Source organism: Camarhynchus parvulus, chromosome Z, assembly GCF_901933205.1.
Source record: "Camarhynchus parvulus chromosome Z, STF_HiC, whole genome shotgun sequence".
Classification (NCBI taxonomy): Eukaryota; Metazoa; Chordata; class Aves; order Passeriformes; family Thraupidae; genus Camarhynchus; species Camarhynchus parvulus.
Window position 1 is genome coordinate 46,757,740 of NC_044601.1, and position 20,308 is coordinate 46,778,047.

At 38.4% G+C, this 20,308-nt stretch overlaps 1 protein-coding gene across 2 annotated transcripts in view; it reads left to right on the plus strand.

The window, feature by feature from the left end:
- PDE8B (phosphodiesterase 8B) overlaps positions 1 to 20,308 on the plus strand; it is a 70,753-nt gene that overhangs the window by 24,418 nt on the left and 26,027 nt on the right. Inside the window, exons 2-6 of one of the 2 annotated variants that reach the window (XM_030968196.1) lie at positions 5,513 to 5,572; positions 10,184 to 10,374; positions 11,683 to 11,742; positions 13,700 to 13,757; positions 17,925 to 18,013. In XM_030968196.1, coding sequence (XP_030824056.1) covers positions 5,513 to 5,572; positions 10,184 to 10,374; positions 11,683 to 11,742; positions 13,700 to 13,757; positions 17,925 to 18,013 — 458 coding nt within the window. The remainder of the gene's footprint in view (positions 1 to 5,512; positions 5,573 to 10,183; positions 10,375 to 11,682; positions 11,743 to 13,699; positions 13,758 to 17,924; positions 18,014 to 20,308) is intronic. The other variant, XM_030968197.1, reaches the window with a different exon arrangement.

A 20,308-nucleotide genomic window follows, 5' to 3' on the forward strand; every position in this document is an offset into this window, starting at 1 on the left:
TAGGGTCTAATGCTCCCTTTCAGACACAGGTCGCTGCAGAAAAGGAGCTCAAAGGTCACGGGTGAGAGTACGCAACAGGAGCTGAATTTCATCACCCAGAGGTGAAGGTCGTCATGGAAGGAAGGGCTCTTCTTCCTCTTGACTTGTTCTGCTCCCTTGTAGATGTCAAATTCTCTTGTGTGCAGTGACATAGCTTTAACTGGGGGTATTGGTATGGCCTCAGCTCAATTCTGCTTGCTTTTGAGAGGCAAAAGAACCAGATGCAGGTTTGTGAACGCTACGCTTGACCTACATGCAGACCCTGCCAAACCTACAGGTCTCATGGATTTGGGGTCCCTGTGTTCCTTGTTGATGTAGTATTTTTATGCTGCATGCCTCAGTGTGTGTTGTCACAAATGTTGTTAGCAGGCCGCCACTTCCAAATCATGTGTGTATTTTTTAGCTATGCATCTCAAGGGTCAGACTTCTCTTAGGAGTGCTTGCAGAGACTTCAGTGGCTGAACCAGCAGTGATAAAACTTTATTTCTTCTAAGTAGTATGTGTGTTTGATCATTTTTTTCAGAAAATAAAATAGCATGACCTTGCATTAACTTCAGAGTTGAGCTATCCAACTATCTAATGCTCCTTTGGACTCCGTGGAAAAGTGGCAGTCTGCTGGCAAGAGGGGAGCAGCTCGTGGAGCAGAGTGAGTTGGCAGCCCTCTAGTGGGGCTGAGGAAAATGAGGGGGACCAGCAGCTCAGCAAGCAGATGTAAAAGTCAACAGGAAACCACAGCAAGAAGAATCTGTTGGGAAAAAGAAGTAGAAACAACAACTACAAAAGAATTTGACAACAAGGTGGCAGAGAGCCGTCTTTCCTGAAAGAGAGTTGCTGTAGTTACTGGGACTGTAGCTGTTCTGGTGGGTGGAGAGGATAAAGAGTCAGTCAAATGTGTGAGGCAGGGAAAGATGGTGTCTGAAAAAGCTGGGGAGGTCAGACCACAAAACCATCTAGCTCAGGACCAAGTTCCAGCAGCATGGGTATGTACTGTAAGAGTGATTCATCCTACTTAGTCTCTCAGCCTTTGCCAAATTATCATTTAGGGGTTTTTTGACTCAGAGGTGAAAAGAGCTCTCCAGTTTTCTCCCATAAATCTGCCCCTTCTTTACAAACACAAACTGCTAAACAGGTCAAGTGATACTCTCTGTAACTGTAGAAGCTGACAAAGAAAGATGGAGAGACTCCAAACAGAGAAAGAGTGGCTGAGTGTTAAACTATACAAAAATGCCTGTGGAGTTGGATGGACCAGAAGTGAAAAAAACAAGAAGAGGAGAAAGATTGTGATATTGTTCTATTAAGGAAGACAAGACAAAGAAAAAATGGGGAAGAACAGAGAAGTGTAGCTTTGCTGAACAGCAGAAGGGGAGCTGGGCACCCTTGTCTGGTGTGCTGTAGCAGGCAGAAGTGCAGGACACCAGCTCCAAAGGTGTTGGACAACAGCTCTTGGCCCTGTGTCTCATAAGGGAATTCATGCAAGACTAAGGCCAGGGCTGAAGTCATCCATGGTTATGGACTGCAGTTTAGCCAGGAAAAAAAAAAAAGCCAAGGGACTTGAGATTGAAAATAGTGGTACAATCAAATATGAAAATGGTAATAGCCAAGGAATAGGTTGACCCACAGTCTTCACCAGCAGTGTGGATAGAAGAAACTGAGCTAGAGGGAAGTGCAAAACAGCCCTGGCAAAGATGTGGCCAGGGGAGCACAAGGCTGAGGTGAAAGCTGGGTCAAAAAGAGATTCCTGTTACTGGCTTGCAAAACCAAAGAGACAGATGTCTGAAAACACTGCAAAGCTGAATGAAGGGGTGCACTAATGAAAGGGAAAGGGAAGAGGGTAGGAAGCCTTCAGGGCAAAAGGGTGTCCAAAGGGACCTTGGCATCGGCGTGTTGCTTCTCAACTGGCACATCCATCCTGATCCTTTCCAGGAGGCTGAATTCACCAACACCTTTGCTTCACTGCTTGGTTGGCTCTAGCTGCTATTGTTGCTCTGAAGCAGCACAGAATTATGCAAGAAGATTTTGCTGTACTAATGAGTCTACACTAATTACAGTGGTGTGTTGGTAATTATTGATGATTCATAAACTGCATGGGCTGTAAGTCTGCAGCCATACTGGGGCCATACACTTTTGTACTGGTGACTTAGAAAGGTGAAAATTCAATGAAGTAGTAATGCGTTTTGCTTAATGGCACTGCTATGATAGTAAGCTAATTGGTGATCACTGGTTTGTACAAAAGCATAGGAGCTAAGAAAGTGCTATTGACTTTGTCTAATTATTTGTTTCTTAGCTGATTCCTGGGGAGATTGCTTAGGAGATTACAATGATACTGAAAATAATATTGGGCAGTTAAAAATGTTAAAGCAAACTTTTTTTTCACTAGTTTTGTGCTTTTATTATTTCTAGGTGGTTATTTCTTTGCTTTCAATACAGTGTCTGTTCCTCTGCTCACTGAAACTAGGGATTTCTCACTGGCCTCTTTGGAATCAGGCTTGTCTCTGCATGTTTTACCAGAAAAGTCTGTTATGAGCTACTACGCTAATTGATTTAGGTTGCAGATCTATTAGCAGTCCTTCCTGGCAGTCAGTCAAATAATGAGAGCTTTATTTAAATTGGAAATCATCAGCAATGTGCTATTCACTTAAGTGAGGAAATGAACAGAGGTATGGTCATGGTATCACTAATACCCAATGCCCATGTGGTCAGATTCTTCTAGGAGTTCAGAAGACATGGAATTAGTTCCTTCAGGCAAGTGAGAGATCTGTAGGACGTTTGTGAAGGCCAGGCACACATGTCATTATTTTTGCTGCCTCCTTTAGCTGAGTTTGACAGAGAAAAGTGAGTCAGTCACTTATACCTACAGCAGTTTGGGCATATAAATCCAAGGGTCTGATTCAGGTTGTGAAACAAGACTCAGAACTTAAAGACCAGAAAGGAGGATGTCAGACATATTTTTTGCTATATCTAATGAGAAGGTTTATTTATCCTTCCCATATTCAGGTTCATTACCAACCTTAACTTGTCCCATCTGTTTCTGTGCATTGTATAAGTAATGAAGTTGAGCATTTTAGGAACTCAAAGACAATACATAGCAATCTTTCTGGTAGAACAGCACCTATTCTGCATCCCTCCGTGGTTCTGATCCCATCAAGTCTGCACTGAGCAGGACAAGGACATGTTCAGCTACATCAGGAGTCTCCGATTTTCTAATTTTCACCTAGCTTTCCTGCTGTTAGGAAGGGCAGGAGCACCCTGAATCTGGAAGGAAGGGAGGAAGATCCTGATTTTTTTGTCCTTCTATTCAAGTGTTTTCTATTCATTCATGAGGCTGACACAGAAAGAGCTGGGAGAAAAACTCTGAGTCAGAGTCTGAGTGGATTATTTTGTTACCGTTGTTTTAAAATAAACAGGATAAGAAAAGTGGCTAATCTATATAAAGTAATCTCTGTAAAGGACTTGATAGACTTGCCTGCATTGATCTGTGTCTTGGGCACAGTTATTCCATTTTTGACAATACAGAGTGACTAACTCTGGGTATCTTCTGAAGCAGTAGAAAGTGGAAGGCATTCATTTACAATGTGAGTTCCCTGATATTTCCCTGACATTAGTAAATGGAGAGTAAATTAAATATGTGTCCAAACATACATGGATGTGTCTGTATTCTTCTTTTGTTGAATCTCATGCTTTTGATCCACACCTTCTGAGACAATTTGAGCTATGTATTGTCAAAAAACACGCTTTTGCTCTGAGACTGACTGAAGTCTGTTGTGTAGTCTTACAGATTCGTCTAATGAGATCACTTTGAGACTTTTTTTTTAATCAAAGTGTATGATAATAAAATATTTATTTAAGACTTTACTATTGAGCATCACTGGAGTGTGAATGCGCTGTTTTTCTCTTTTGGTTGGGGGGAATAGGAACTGTGAGCTTTCAGAGAACTGTTTCTTTAACTTACTCTTAACTCATTGTTGATGATGGTTGCTAACTTCCATTTCTGTTCAGATATGCTTACTGGCGCTAAGCTACATTCAGCTACAGCAGGAGCTCAAGTGGGAAGTGAAGCTTTTCTGTGAGAAAAGGAGAGGTTAACTACACTTATATTGGGGGCAGTTTTTGCGTTGGAAAACAGTGGCATGCTTTGTAGTTTAATCTTTTGGAGTACTGCCCGTTACCACCTTCTGACGTAGGTTGTTGGGCTGAGAAGAATCGATGCGCACTGGTGCATGAAAGTCCAACGTGTCAGTTGTAGCTATACATAATGCCATTGTCTCACGTGCAGGCCAGGCTGTTAATGCTTAACACTGCATTGTATTCTCTAAAGGAAAGAGTAGAATACCGGGAACTTCATCTGTTTTAAATGTTTATACGCATTCCTTTGAAAAATACATTTTTAAAGGATTAAGTATTGCCTGTATAAAAGGCTCAGACTAATGAGCACCACAGAGAAAAATGCCACAGAAATAAGGCTCCAGCATTCCTATGTGCCAGGGAATGGCCTTGGGAATCTGCCTACAATTAGGGTTTTGGTCAGATTACATGTCTTGCAGGGTGATTGCTTTTACTCATCTACACCTGGGGCACCTGGGGTAACTAGTGACCACGAAAGCAAAGAGTCTGCCCTTTCGGAGATTGGTAACTTGCAGATAATTCTCCATATGCACGAACATTTTAAGGGTTTAAAGACTCTTCTCATTAAGTATGTGCACCTGTGTGAGGGCATATGTATTGTTCTGTTGCTTAACAACCTTCTGTAGCTAATGGTTGAAGTGAAACAAATCAGTAGCATACAGGAGAAGTGTACTGAAATGTATCAAGACACAAAAAGTATTAATGTAGTCCAGCTCCTAAGAAGTATAACAAACAAAGCAGCCACAGCCCACATGTACTGGCTTTCTTGCAGCAGGTTTAAATTATGGTGTGCTATCATGTCTTCTGAAAATGTCATGGCTCACATGGTAGTGATATTTTTACCTGAAAACTGAAGGCTATGGTTCTGGAAAACAACTTTCAATCTGCAACCCAAACAAGTTCCCTTTTCTCAAAAGTCATTTCTTTCCCTATCAATCCCACTAAAACATTATTATTTAGAATATGTCACAAGACCTTTAAAAAAAGTTCTGTATTACATGCTAATGAATAACTTTTGGCCAGAGATAAATAGCTTTCTAGTCTCCAGCAAAAAAAAAGTCCTTCTGTGTAACCTAGGTACTCTGTTGGGGAAACAGGGAAAAGAAAGTGTGTGTTTCTTGCTTCCTTATTTAAAACCTTAGCATTTTTAACTTGCAGGCAAGTAAAACAAAAATAGGAATTTGGTAAAGATTATCATGTAAGATGCACTTCAAAGTAATGAAATTAAGGCTGCTATTCATATGCCAGTGTGCTTTTTTGCATCTTTCATAGTTCTGTTTGACCTTTAATTCTTGTATGTAAAATGCTACCTTCTTAAGAACCACGCTGAAAAAAATCTGTATTTCTTTAGCAGGCTTCAAGTGCAGAAGTACAAGTTGGACCCATGAGACTGACACAATACCCAATTCAGGTAAGATGCTCCTTCAATTTCTGAGACAGCCAATTCAGTATTGATAGCTGAAGAAATTAAGGTTCAAAATCTTTAGTTAACTACAATACTTTAATTTCACTTGTACAAGGACCGTGAGAGGGATAATGTGTGTTTTGTGTATCAGATTGCTTGAGAAGATCTACATGTAAATTAACTCGGTAAATAAGACCCTTAGATTTCCATTAACATCCCCTCATTCCTTGTATCTAGCCTAGTAGGAGTGTGAGTGTATGTGCATCAGCCAGGGAAAGAGCTGCCTCTATGGATATTAAAACCTGTTCAGTTTTGGTATCCCACAGCAGAAAGCTTCATGAAATTTAGGTATATGTTCGGTTTTGCTGGGTTTTGCAGAACGGGACAGAGAACTGTAACAGGACAGAGAACTGTGTTTTACAGACCACCAATTCAAGAAATGTCCTCCAACAAGACAGGTTCAAATTCAGCTAAGGAGCAACAGCTCTCATCCATGCTTCATTTTCTGTACATTTTGTTCCTGTGACAGTATCAGATACCAAGTGTTATTCTTTTCAGCTTATAGTGGATGTTGGAACTCTTGGATTATAAGAAATTAAATAGCCATTTAGCCTTTAACATTGTTTTAGTGATACATAATTCATCTGAATTAATTTATGGGTTGGTTAATTCTGTAAAATACAGACACATTTAGTCACCAAGCACCCTTTCTGTGAAAAACCTATGTGTGGAAGAAAAGCATCATAAAGCTTTGCCTTTTTATGGCTTTACATTCAGTCTTAATGATGACTCAATCTGATGAAATTACTTGTTTATATTGTAATAAGATTGCGGAGTAGTGACTTCAATAGCAGAACAACCTTCAGTTTTCCAGGGAATTTTAACATAGGAATGTGTAACTTTTCACAAAAAAAATATTTTTGGATCATGCTCATCTTCAGAAAGATTATCCAGAAGATATTTAGCAACTGCAAATACTCCCAGTGCTTTTGTCAGGATATTACTTCATAGAAATTTGATTTGCCCAAGGCAAAGTTGGATTTTTGTTGTTTTCAAAAATTGACATTCTTCTTGGAATCTTTTCAGATGGGGGTGTTATTTTGTCTTTACATTTCACAACTGAGAATCTGTGTAAAAAAATAATCTGTTTTAGGCAGAAATTATTAAGTAAAATCATTAACTGAAGAATTTTCCTTAAAGATGTTGCCATACATTAACTTATTTACAGTTAAGTAAAACATTTCATGTAAACCCACCTTGTGTGTTTGTGGAACAAGCCACATTACCTCAGATAATTTGGCAAGTAATGCACACATCCCCACATTAAAGAAATGTGTACTAATCTTTTATTCCATCTTGACAATACAATTATGTGTTTCTCTGTGCATTGTAAACAGCAACTGAATATCACATTTTAAATGTCTATTTGTGGATGATTAATCATGTTTACAATTGTCTGAGAAGTTAAGTTCCATTTGTTAAAACAATTGCCACTGGGGCTTTTCTTAGCAAACTTAATTTTATTCTGCTGTTGTGTTTTATGCTGTTATGGGACACCTGTGCCAACCTCAAAATGGCACATATTTTTTGTCTGAGAGGTGACCTCACTTGTGCCTGTGACCTGCCATAAAACCATTTAATAGATTCCCCACTGGACTTCATGACCATATATGTCAGAGTAAAAATCGAGTTTAATTTGTACAGAATTGTGACCCAGGTGCTCCTGGCCTTAAGAGGCAAAGGGAAGAGTCCAAAGCAAACCAGCCAGCTCCAACCCTCCAAACATCCCATACACACATTGCACAATTGCCTCAACTTTGTACCAAGGCTTGTAAATAGGAACGATTTGATTTCAGAAATGACCATGCTGAAAGTACACAAAAATATGCTTTCTCCAGGGGACACTGGAGATGTGGTTTTTAGAAACAATTAGTGCACATAAAAAAGATGTTGGATCCTCTTGCAGAAGTGTTTGCTTATAACTGTTTCAGTGTGTTCCTATTCAAATGCTGCATTTTCTCACCTTTTACGACATTTATTTGCCATAATCTCTTTCACAGCGTTGACACTGTGTTCTTCCCTGATGAGCTGCACATGAAGCACAATGGTGGCCAGCATTTCGCTGCTCCCTCATACCATTATAACGGATATCTCTGTAACTTTATTCAGAGATACTATGTCTTTTCCACTTTGAAAGTCTTTTGCTGGGATGTGATGATTTGAAAATTATTAAGTAGCTTCTTAAGTTGCTGTAATTTTCTTTTTCCTTTTGGTAGCGTGTTTATCCTCAGCTGATGTTTCTTGTATTTCAAACTCTTTGAAGCAAATTTCTGTCCATTTTCTGTATTTGTATAATAAGCTGGGAACTAGATGTGCAAAAGTTGTGTCAAGCAAATACTTAGAAGGAGAGTAAAAATTTCAGTACATCACCAAAATTGGAAAGGCCTCTACAGAGAAAGTCCATGGGATTCCTAAACTAGGGCAATACTGAATAAAATGATCTTTTTACAGTAACATTGGCAAATCATGCAACAAAAAAATAACTACATGAAGTTTTTTTGGCATGGAACACAGATTGAATTTAAGCATTTCCTTGATCATATTGTTTATATGGATTATTATATTTTTCCCTTGACTTTGACAGCATTGTTCAAATATACTTCTAGTTACATTGTGTTTTGATGATCTATAGTAAGCTCCATGTTTATGAGAAAGTGTAGTAGTAATACATTAAAACAACTTTTAAAATTAATATTCTCAGAAGGATTTGTGTACTGATAATGAGCTACCAGGGAGAGATTGTATGGTTTAATTAAACTCCATTATTTTAAAGATGATAAATTATTGCATTTTGCCATCCTTTATTTCCAAACTGGGAGTGCTGAGAGAAGGAAGATACCAAAAAGCACGCCACCCCTGCCCCCCTCAAATTTTCTTTCCCCATAACATTTCAAACTAGGAACAAAATAAAACTAATGGCAGTTGGAACCAAACAGAAGATTGTATCAGAGTAGGGACTTCACTCAGGAATTAGAAAATCTGCAGCTCGGCCACATCACTGCTTTCCAACTCTTTGATGACTGGAAAAAAACCCTCAGGGATTAAAAAGAGTGACAACAGTTACCTTGGATGTTAAGTGTCAGTAAACCAAATCTGCTTATTGATAACTGCAATCAAAAACCTTCCAACACATTGAAACTTTTACCTTCTTAATATTTACAGAAATTGTGAGCATATAATTTTCTTCCATTGTTTAATGAAACTCTGTCACAGTAACTATGATTGATTTTTTTATTGTTTAGAATTCAACAATCCAGGCAGCTAAAGATAAGAAGAAAGCTATTGTCACCTTTTCTAGCTTCTAGACTGATGGTGCTGAAATTCATGTGCTGGCACCACAGCTCCATAAAGCAAGGCAGATAAAGGTTATTGGCCTTTCCTACAGGCATTTGGAGCAAAATTTTGCATATTTTTCTTGAGCACATTGTTTCAGTAACGTCAGAGGATGACTTTTATTTGTGAAATGAACAGGATTTTGCTTTATACATGACTAATCTCTGGCTGTTGACTTTTTGTGCAATTTTAATAGCTGTGGATAAACTTTTGACTTTTTGAGGCCTTCTTTTTCACAGCATATTTGCACTAAATTAGCCCTATTCTTCGTCTGACACATAGGGTAGCACGGATAGTTATCAGTCGCTATGGTAAATATGTGCAACTGTAATGGGGAATGTCTGCATGACTTCGATTAATAAATGGACACTGATAAATTGTGTGTTACGGGACAAGGATGAAAAATTTATTCGCTCTGAAAAACACTTTCTTTTACATGAGAGGCACAAAAACACAGCTTTTTTCAGCTTCTATTCTGTATGTCAGCTTGCAAACAGGCTTCCTACAGCATCTCCTTGATCTTCAGTGGCATCTCTGTACATTTCCTACCTGATATTGTGTGAGCAGTTCCCTAAGTGTTCAGTTGAAATTGTCTAAACTACTTTATATAATTAGGGACAGTTTGGTACAATTTACTGGGTAAAAATTTCTCACGTTTGAATATTTTTCCTCCTGTGCATACCTTCTTGCCTGTTGTTCTTTTCAGCTTTGAAATAATATTGGTTAATGCCATTTTTGTGATTAAGAAGAAAAGAACTGTGTTATTTTTTGCCCATGTCTTCAGGGATGAAAAGAGGTAATTAAGGCAGCTGCATTTCAGACAGTTCCTTACAATCAAAAGTGTGTGTAGCTCAGATGAGACAAGAGTGGCAATGATGTTTGAACACTCTGGTTGGTTGCTGATTGAATTGGAACAGGAACTAGGAAAAAATCATCATGTGGCAAGCTAGTTTTGTCCTAAACTTTTAAACAGTCCTTGTTTAAAACCATTAACTATTTATATGGTTAACTGTTGTTAACTGTTGATTATCTATTGATAACTGTGGTATCCATTACGAAAGGTGTACTACTACATTGGTTGTTTTACAACCTGTGGTTCAAGCTTCCCACTTTTAAAGCAGACTTTAAATTTTCCAGAGGGCAGAAGCATTTGTTAAGACTTGCTCCATGCAGAAGACTACTTTATGTGCTTAATGTGGTGCTGCTGTTTTCCATCCTCTGCAGGTTTTGCTAATCTTTGCAAAAGAAGACAACCAAAGCAATGGTTTCTGGTGGGCTTGTGACAGAGCAGGATACAGGTGCAATGTTGCCTGGACTCTGGAATCAGCACTTGAATGTTTCCTGGATAAGCACCAGGAAATAATTGTTATAGATCACAGAAACTCCAAGTATTTTGATGCAGAAGATATCTGCAGGTAACCTAAAGCACCTTATGCTTCTTTTAAGCTTTGGAATACATTGTATGAAACTAAACCTCCTAATCTGAAACCAAAAAATAGGGAAAAAATTAAAAATAACAAACAAAAAATAAACACCTAAAATTGTAGTAGAATGGAAGTTTGGGGACTGGGGCCAGGAGGTTTGCACACATCTACAACAATATAAAAACTACATTATGCCAAAGCTGAATTGTAGAATTATCTCTAAGTCATGGGGTTTATATCAGAGCATAAGCCAAAGCTGTTGTGAAACCATTCGCTGCTGTGGGTGCTGCTTCTTTCCTGACTTACTACTGCAGCAAAATCTGAAGCTGCAGACTTCAAAGGAATGTGTTTGTGTGAATGTTGTCCACAAGGTCAGCCACTGCCAGTTCTTTGCAAAAGTTTGCATCACTCTTCTAGTCCACATGGTTGTGTCTAAGCTGCTTTAAGATTACAAGTGTTCAGTATTGGGATCCTTTGCTAAAATACACAGTTTCAGCTGAAGCATACCATTTGCACCATACTGTGCCTCTAGTCTGCCTGAGCTGAAATTTGCCATGTTTATGACAAGGGGCATTTTAATGCTCAAATATTTGTGCTGGTCTTTCTTCTAAAAGACCAACAGATAAACATAAAGATTGTTTATTCAGAACAGTGTAATATGAGTGAAAAAACCTTATCATTAGCCAGTAAAACACAAACAGAGTGTTCTTCTGATAGCTGGTTATATCTTTTTTGGTTTCTCAATAATATGCAACATGGTAAAATTTTGTATATTCAGTATTTAATGAACTGTGGTCTTTTGTCATTTGCTATGCCCACTTTTCTTACTTTCATGCATTGATAGCACTTCCCACCTCCTAAACAAAATTTTGCAATGTCTAGAAAGACAGTGGTAAATCTGAGAGGGGGTAGAGATTCTTGTTTAAATTAGTCAAGGGCGTTCAAGATGCTTTTCATGTACTGACCTTTCTGAACTCATGCATTCAGGGCAGTCTGCCCCAGATAAGCCGAGTACACAGGGGAAACCTTTGCTAGGTCATCAGAGTGGGTCTGAAAAGTGATGTTTGTACACTGAGGTTTTGGAGCTTTTGCCTTCTTACCTCCATAGAGCAAAATGAGAAATCTGGTGCCAAAATGAAAACAGTTTGTCTAAATGGGGATAGTTAGGTTTGGCAGTGCACTATCGTATTGTCTCAGTGGTGTCTTTCAGTCCTGACTTTCATTTATATTTTCAGTGAAGTTACTCAGAGCAATATTGAGAAAGCAGTCAGTGTAACTGAGAAATTTTTGTTTCCTCAGGTCTATTCGTGCCACAGAGCTATCAGAGCATACTGTAATACTTGCTGTGGTTCCACGCACGTAAGTATTACTGGTTTGTGAAAGATTTTAATTTTACTTTATAAGAACAGTTACCTAGTCTATAATAGTTATTTAATAACAGAAAGCATCTTACTAGCAAATCTTACAGAGTAAATGTAGTATTTTTCATCTGAAATGGGCTAGTGATGTTTGATGTTTTATTTGAGTGTTCAACATATTTCCTTTAGTGCCGACCAGTATTTTCCTGTCACCTCATGATGGGTTTTATAGTAAGAAAACTAGACAGATATGTGTTATTTCTAATAGGAAAGGAAAATACATATCCAAACTAGAAAGGTGTGTATTACTCACTAAAGGAAATAACTAGAGAAATAACAAATTGTTGTTTATTGAACTGGGTGATGGGGCAAACTTCAATCCAGCTGATGCTAAATTCACCAGAATGTTGTCCTTAAACCTTTATTCAATAATTCATAACCCATGCATTTAGGAAGAATTCTTATTGACTTAAATATATATTTATCAAATATCTTCAAATACCCTTGTTAGAACTCCTACATACTATTGAATCCATTACCATTTTTATTTATTTCCTAAATAAATTATAATATTAAGAAATAGAGTGGCAGGAGAACTATTACTACCAAGATTTGAAAATCAATTAAATTTGCTGCTGAACAAGATTTTACAACTTAGCTTTACCTTTATCTTAATAATATTTTTTTAGATTATTTCTCATAAGATATCACAGAATGTCTTTTTTATCTTCTTCGTACCTTTTTTTGCAATCCCCTTCTGTGTATGTAGAGAGATACAGGACTTCTCTGGAGAATCTGTCAGGTTTGCTGTAGGAGTAACAAGTTGTATAGAAGCTGCAAATACCTATAATAGAAGACTGTAGCACCAGCTTCTGTAACAGTAAGATTTTTTGTATGTATTTAAGGAAAAGCTCTTCTCACTGAGTTCATTATGTTTAGAGAACTGTGTTAGATTCATGCCATCTAATCCTCAAGTGTTGTGTCCCCTTATAGTAAATAATATACCAGCCCTGCTTAATATCTGTATCAATGACCTGGACAAGGGATTGAGGGCACCCTCAGTCACTTAACAGATAACACCAAGCTGGGTGGGAGTCCTGCTCTGCTGGAGGGCAGGGAGGCTCTGCAGAGGGATCTGGACTGGCTGGATCATGGGCTGAGGGCAATGGTGTGAGGTTCAACAAGGCCCAGTGCTGGGTCCTGCCCTTGGGTCACACCAACCACAGGCAGCTCCATAGGTTGGGGCAGAGTGGCTGGAAAGAACCTGGGGGTGCTGCTGACAGCAGCTGGACATGAGCCAGGCTGTGCCCAGGTGGCCAAGAAGGCCAATGACATCCTGGCCTGGATCAGTCATGGTGTGGCCAGCAGGGCCAGGGCAGGGATTGTCCCCCTGTACTGGGCATTGGTGAGGCCACACCTGGAATCCTGTGTCCAGCTCTGGGCCCCTCACAACAGGAAGTACGTTGAGGTGCTGGAATGAGTCCAGAGAAAGGCAGTGGAGGTGGTGAAGGATCTGGAACATGAGTCCTGAGGAGTGTGGAATGACTGATGGAATTGGAGATGTCTAGCCTTGTGAAAAGGAGCCTCAGGGAGACTTGATTTCTCTCTACAAGTACCTGAAAGGAGGGAATACTCTCCATACCAGATGGGGTCTGTTTTTTCTCTGAAATATCAAGGGATCTGACCATAGGAAATGGTCTCAGGTTGTGCTAAGAGAAGTTTAGACTGGGCATTAGGAAAATTTTCTTCCCTGAAAGGGTTACAAGCATTGGAATAGGCTGCCCAGGACAGTGGAATCACCACCCCTGCAGGTATTTAAAAGATGTGTGGATGTGACACTTGGGAAGTGGTTCACTGCTGTTCAGTGCTTAGCACTGCTGGGTTAGAGGTTGGACTCGATGATCTAACAGTCTTTTCCAACCTGAATAATTCTGTGATTGTGTGATTTTGTTTTGTAGATCTGCTGACCAAGAAGAGACTTCTGTTCTCCCCCTTCTTGATGCAGGCTTTGATAGGGTATGTATAAATTGCCTATGTAATATAGAAAACATAGTAGCTTCATAAATTACAGACACTTCTGCTTCCTCAAATTGAAAAGTACACATCCTCTTCTGTTAGAAATTTGCTGATAAGAAACCAGTGGCTGTTGATTTAGTTTTCCTTTCAGGAGTATTCCAGAAGCATATGAAACATAAAGCTCTGTGATCTAAGTAGTCCTTTCAGAATAGCAGCTGTATGGAGATTACCGTCTTGTGGTCTGGCTGGGTAGCGGGTGTTTTATGACTGCACTAAGAAACAGGGGTGGGAGGCTCTGATTAACACATCACAGCATGCCGGCTCATCACCCAGACCCCTCCATGTGTCTCAGGCTGCTGGGATTCCTCTTCTAAAGGGACTACAAACCTGGTCCAGCTCGTGAAGATTTCTTTTCCCCCGTAATGTCTGTCATGTTGGTTTGCACAAATTCTTCTTAGTACAGAGTTAGAGATACTCCTGTACCAGAAGCAGAAGGGAAGATAACTGTTCATACTGTTCCTCAAAGGGCTTTGTAGGAAAAAGCAGAAAGGCAGGAGTTCTCACCTCTGAAAATCTAGGTTGCTTACCCTCTCCCAACATTTGTGTGAGTGGCTTTGGTTGGATATTAATGTTATGTTACTTTAAAATAAACCAGCTGCATTTTTAAGTTAGCCATTCATAAGAAAGGATGTGTACTTAGGCATAAGAAGTACATAAGAATTAACTGTATATATTTTCTTTAAAATGTACATATTTAGGAAAATTAACTGTAGTAAGGAAAATCAGAGAAGAGATGGAATTAACCCAGGCAAAAATCTCATTCTCTTATGCTCATACTGAGTCCAGTGTCTGAGCCAACTCACATTCAGCCCAAGTTTGTTTATACAGCAGAACATGAACCAGAATTACCATTTTCAGATGATCTCCCAAAAATAGAGGTATAAGATCTTGCCTGTACTGCAAGAGTATTGTGGGGCCAAAGCATTTCTAAAGCACTTAGATGCTCTGAAAATTGGAAATGTGAGTCTAAGAGAAAGGTCAGCCCAAGAATGCTAGTGCTTTATTAATGTAGTTTCTCTCTCTCTCTCTCTGGCTTAAATATTTTTCAAAGAGACGTTTATTACTTCTCAGGTCTACTGTTTCATTTGAACACAATGCAGGGCAATGTATTTTGTAAACTAGATTAAAACTGTAGGTGTAGTACTGAGTAAAGTCAGAGGAGACTCTGTGGCTGTGAGACCCAGCTCAGTGATACTCTCTGCCTTGGAAAAAAGAATCTTTTTGCACCTGACAGCTGCGCTAACTACTCTCTCTTGCTGCCCCACATTTATCAGAGGGCTTGAATAATGTAATAATTGCCTATTGAAAGTATTTTCAAGACTTTAAAATACATCTGATGTCAAAATTTCTTTTTTGCTGTGGGGTGGACATAGGAATTATTTTTGCTTGGATGGGGATCAGTAGGGACTAAATGCATTACCCCACAAAGATTTAAAAATACCCCTCTTCTAACAGAGAGGTGGTATTTGCAGGGAGTCTCTTCCTCATCAGCAAAAATGAAATTTATTTTTGGAAAATTGCAACCTGTTTAAATCATAATTTTTTCTTTATGCTGACTTATTTCTGGTTTTTCTTCTTTCTTCTTAAGAAAGTTGATTTTATCACAGCTGATTTTCCCTCTATATCATTAACAACTCTTGTGTTTGTGTATTAATGCTGTTGCTAATCCAGGACATTAATTATGCTTTTTTTTTCCTCTCAGCCTCATAAATCTAATAGTCGTGGCCTACTTAGGATGGGCTAATTTGAATAAGCAATTTAGCTTCCTGACTGATTTTTAGCTATGATTTAAATCAGCAAACAGGAGATCTTAATGTTTGCAGTTACTGAATTACAACCTTGTCTTGTATTTTGAACCTCTTTTCCTAAACAAATGTTGATTCTTGTTGACCAGATACTGTTAAAACTTACTAGATTGGAATAAAAGGAGTCTTTAATATTGAAATGAATTCTTATTGCTAAGCAAAAAAAAGAATGCATTACTCCTAGTTTATAATTCTTGTGGCTTGTACTAAGTTCTGCATAGTACAACAGTGGAATCCCATTATAATGAAGTAAGAAATAATTTAAAAGTATATGTTACTTAAATCAAAATGTACTGCATAAATATGAAGCTTTTTAAAAATAAAGTGTTTTGTCTACCTTCTAATATCTGCAACTTCAGAAATCTTCTTATTCTTGTGTCACATTAGAAGCACAGATTAGAAAAATAAATGCTTCCTGCTGTTTTCATGTCCCAGTTGATTTCTCAGTTGTGAGTCAGCCAGCGAATGACCAGCATCAGCACTATGAACTTAGATAAAGTGATTCTGCACATCTGCAGAAGACTATACAACAGTTAAGAGCATGGTTAGCACTTTGATAAGCTGCAGTTCTTATTTCTTAGCAAAGGATTTATGCCGAGAATTTTGTCATTGAACAGCAGTGCTTAAATTTTTTCAGTAAAACACACTACTATAAAATTCAGTTTATAAAGAGACTTAGCATAGTCTAGTAAGTCTATTTCCTAAAATAGGTTGCCATTTAGTATTTGAATATTTAAAAGAGCACCCAAAACCTGAAAGTCTTAGTCTACACTGCTTTAGAAGAGAAGTTTGTTAGCAGGTTGTTTGATATACAAAAACACAACATTGTTTGCTTTGTTTCTGCCAACTTTTTATGGTACCTTTTTTTTTCCCATGTGTTCTGTAGCATGGGAGGTGAAAGTTACAGAAATATTTTAAGATGTCAACATTAAGGAGTGGAACAGACCCATGCCAACAGTTGTTTTTAATGTTACTTTTGTTATATTTTACTCACAATTGGAATTAAGCCACTGGTCTCCAAAACACAGTTTTTCATACAGGACAGAAGCACAGATTCCTTGAAAGCTATTCTTTGGAGATTTGCATGCTCCTCTGGACTGTTCATGCAGCTGTGCTGTGAGAACTAGTGTCAACACGGCATTTCCTGTGATAACTAAAATCAGTGCATGTGATTGATCAATAAACTTTAACTGAACTCAGAGAACATACTTCTTTTGTAGCAACATAAAATTTCTGATTTCAGCAGGACCAAGCACAAGACCTTTTAGACCTAACAGAGAACATTCTCTCCTATCTGGAGTAAAAGTTTTTTTCACTGCAGTCAGATGCTTCTTACTTTATGTACTTCTGAATTCACAGTGACAGCTCAGTGAGATTGCTTGAGAAGCAAAGTTACTTCACTTTTGGAGCTTTAGCTGCAATATTTGCTTGGAAACAAAATGCCAAATATATTATTCTTTCTTTTTTTTTTAGCATGTATGTTTTATGTCTCTAAGGTTTTCCATTTCCAGTCTGAATTAAGGATAGACATTCAAAATAAAACATCAAGGCAATACTGGTTTTTTGTGAGACTGTGTTTGGGGGTTTTTTGGAGTATTTAGTGGGTTGCTAAAACCAAACAGGAAAATCCAGCAAAGGAATTCGCATTTTTATACTTGCTTTGTATTTAGATATTTGTGTAGTCTTAAAAACTAGAAACTCATTCCGGAGGGAAAGATTATTATTCACAACACAAAAGGTACAACAAAAACTTATTTATACCAGAAAAGAAAGTATGGTTGGGGTTGGAAGGGACCTCTAGAGGTCATCTTGCCCAGCCTCCCCACTCAAGTAGCACCCCTTAAAGCAAGTTTAGGACCATGCCACACAGCTTTTCAACATCTCCAGTTATGGAGATTCTGCAGCCTCTCTGGGGTAACCTGTGCCCAGGTCACCCTCACAGTAAAAAAAAGTGTTGCCTGATGTTCAGGCTCCCTGAAACTCCTTTGTTTCTGTTTGTGCCAATTGCCTTTGGTCCTATCACTGGGCATCACTGGAAAGAAGCTGGCTCTGTCTTCTTACAGTGTCCCTTCAGATATTTATATGCCATGATATGTTCTCCACTTCAGTGTTCTCCTTTCCAGGCTGAAAAGTCCCAGCTCTCTTGGCCTGTCTCACAGCAAAGGTGCTTTATCGCCCCTGTGGGCCTTTGCTGGCCTCATGCCAGCTTCCTTTAAAAAAGTTAAAGTTTTAGATGCAGAAACAAAAATAACAGTTTAAAACTAGTCCAGCCTATTTCATGTACTCTTGATTTGTCTTCCAGCAATTCATGGAGAACAGCAGCGTAACTGCTTGTTACAATGAACTGGTTCAAATAGAACATGGGGAAGTGCGATCTCAGTTCAAATTACGGTATGTAGAGGTGTGAGAAACTGCAAACATCAACCTCTTGGTCTAAACAATTGCATCATGTTACTTTCTGCTTCTTCTCAGCTAAGCATTTGTGTGCCTTGCATCTGTATGTCAACTAATACACTACTCTTTTATATTTCCTCCTTCTGTGTTTTTGTAAAGGACAAATTCAGTGCCTTATTAACTGGTACCCTGAGAAATCTTGGTCAGTGTAGGTGTGGGCTGTGAATTTATGTGATGGTAAAACTTTATAAAGTCATCCTTGATCTTGTGTGTCTGAGCTTTCATATTCAGAGGCTTGAACTGAATGCAATCTTGATTCAGCTCTGAGTTTTTATTTTCTTGCTTGGCCAAGACTTGGCAGGCCAGGAGCACAGTTTTATATGTTATTGAGAAGTTAAATGGGGCTCATTCCCACCTGCACTTTTTCCTTAGTGTGACTAATTTTGTATTTAATATAGGTGCTTTTGCATGCATGTAGATATTTTTGCAATGCAACCATATGAAACTACAGGAAAGAAATGCAGAGAAAGGGCTGTTCTCTCTGTGGCACAAATTAATTCGAGTGCATCTACAGAAAATACTATCACTTTTCTACAGATTTCAGTGTCTCTGTTTCAGAAGATGATTTTTTCTAAGATTTCTTTGCAAACTGATACCAAAGTGACTTTACATTTTGAGTGATTGCATATTCATGCACACAAACTGCAATGACAGTAGAATTCCAGGGAAAAAAATTGGATTTTGATTTACACCATTTTAATAGTTGTTTTCTAAAACTCAGCAAGAATGTCTTCCCCTTACTTCTGTCCTAATAGAGAAATGCCATTAAAAACTAATCAGAGCTGATACTGGTTATGGCATTCAGGTATAATTTTTTTTTTCATTTGTGTGGTTTAATTAGGTGGGGAAAAGAGTGCTGCACTGCACATCTGTGCTGCTAGGTGATGATCTGGGGGTCTTCTATAAAGCTTTGTAAAAGTGAAAGGGAAGAGAATGGAGAAAGTTAGTTGATAGAATTAAACTCAGGATATGTCACATGTTCAGGCACAAGAGAAATGTGATAAAAAAGTAGCACCAGCCCCAGAGAGACGTAAATGAGGTCATGTCAGTGGTCAGAAGTGTCTTTCCATTCCTAGCACAGACTCCACTTTTCCACATAGCTGGTTCTGGTTTGAGACTTGGTTGGACATCTGTGTGCTAATTAAAGGGGATATGGGCCATTTACACTTGTAATTTTGCTGGCTTGCTTGCCAGATCAAATGAAAATACTAGGGCTTGAATAGTGCAGACATATCTGTGTGTTTTCTTACAGAAAGTCTATGTAATTACATTTGTTAGCAGCTGATGTACCAGACAGGCATCTATCACTGAGACAAATTAGTTCCTTCACACAGCACAAAATCACTCTTGGGAACCAGCTTGAATTGCTAGAAAATCACATATAAAATTACACTCCAAGCTCCTTTTATTATATGAGCAGAAACACTTCTGTCATCTTCTGTACAAAATACTTTTTTCCCACAAATCTTCATCCACATGGTTGCATGTCTGTGTTTCTGCATATGTCTTTGTGTATCCTATTTTGTTTTGAGTTACTTCCACAATAAGCAGAAGTAGTAATGTCCTGTATTTCTTAATTCTCTAGTCAGTGGTACTAATTCAAACCCTACTATGCAGCCTAGAATCAAGAGGTTTCTTTTCGGTAATAACTGTTACAGGAATATTTATGCTTGGTGCATTTTAGCTCCCTGAAATGAGAGTTATATAGAAGATAATTAGTTTGTCTTCAGACCAAATCAAAGACAAGGCACTGATGTCTATCAAAGCAAGTACGACTAAGTTGTTTCTTCCAGTTCTCACTCTTCCGGGCCATGGTAGGGTCTTGGAACTACATGATCTTCATGTGCCTTCCAACCCAAATCATCCTATGATTCTATGAGATATACATTTTCCCTAGTATTAGAAGCCTATATTAATGTTAATGCCATCCTGTGTAAGTCATAATTTAAGCAATTTGAATTCTGTTCCAAGAAGATAAGGCTTTTGTTTTCCTGCATTAGTTCAAGGATAGCCCTGAAAACAATAGGCAACAAAGATTATCTGGGTCCTGAAAGATGAGGGTGTATGGAAATCAAGTCACTGTATTATTACTTGGAAGAAGGAAAATTGGTATTTTTTTTATTAGAACTTTGAGATGGGTCAAATAGTTTCCTTTAACTGTGTTGTATTACAGTTTCTTTGATAGTGCCAACCTACTTGCTGTACTAAAACTTTGTCTATATGTGCTGTCAT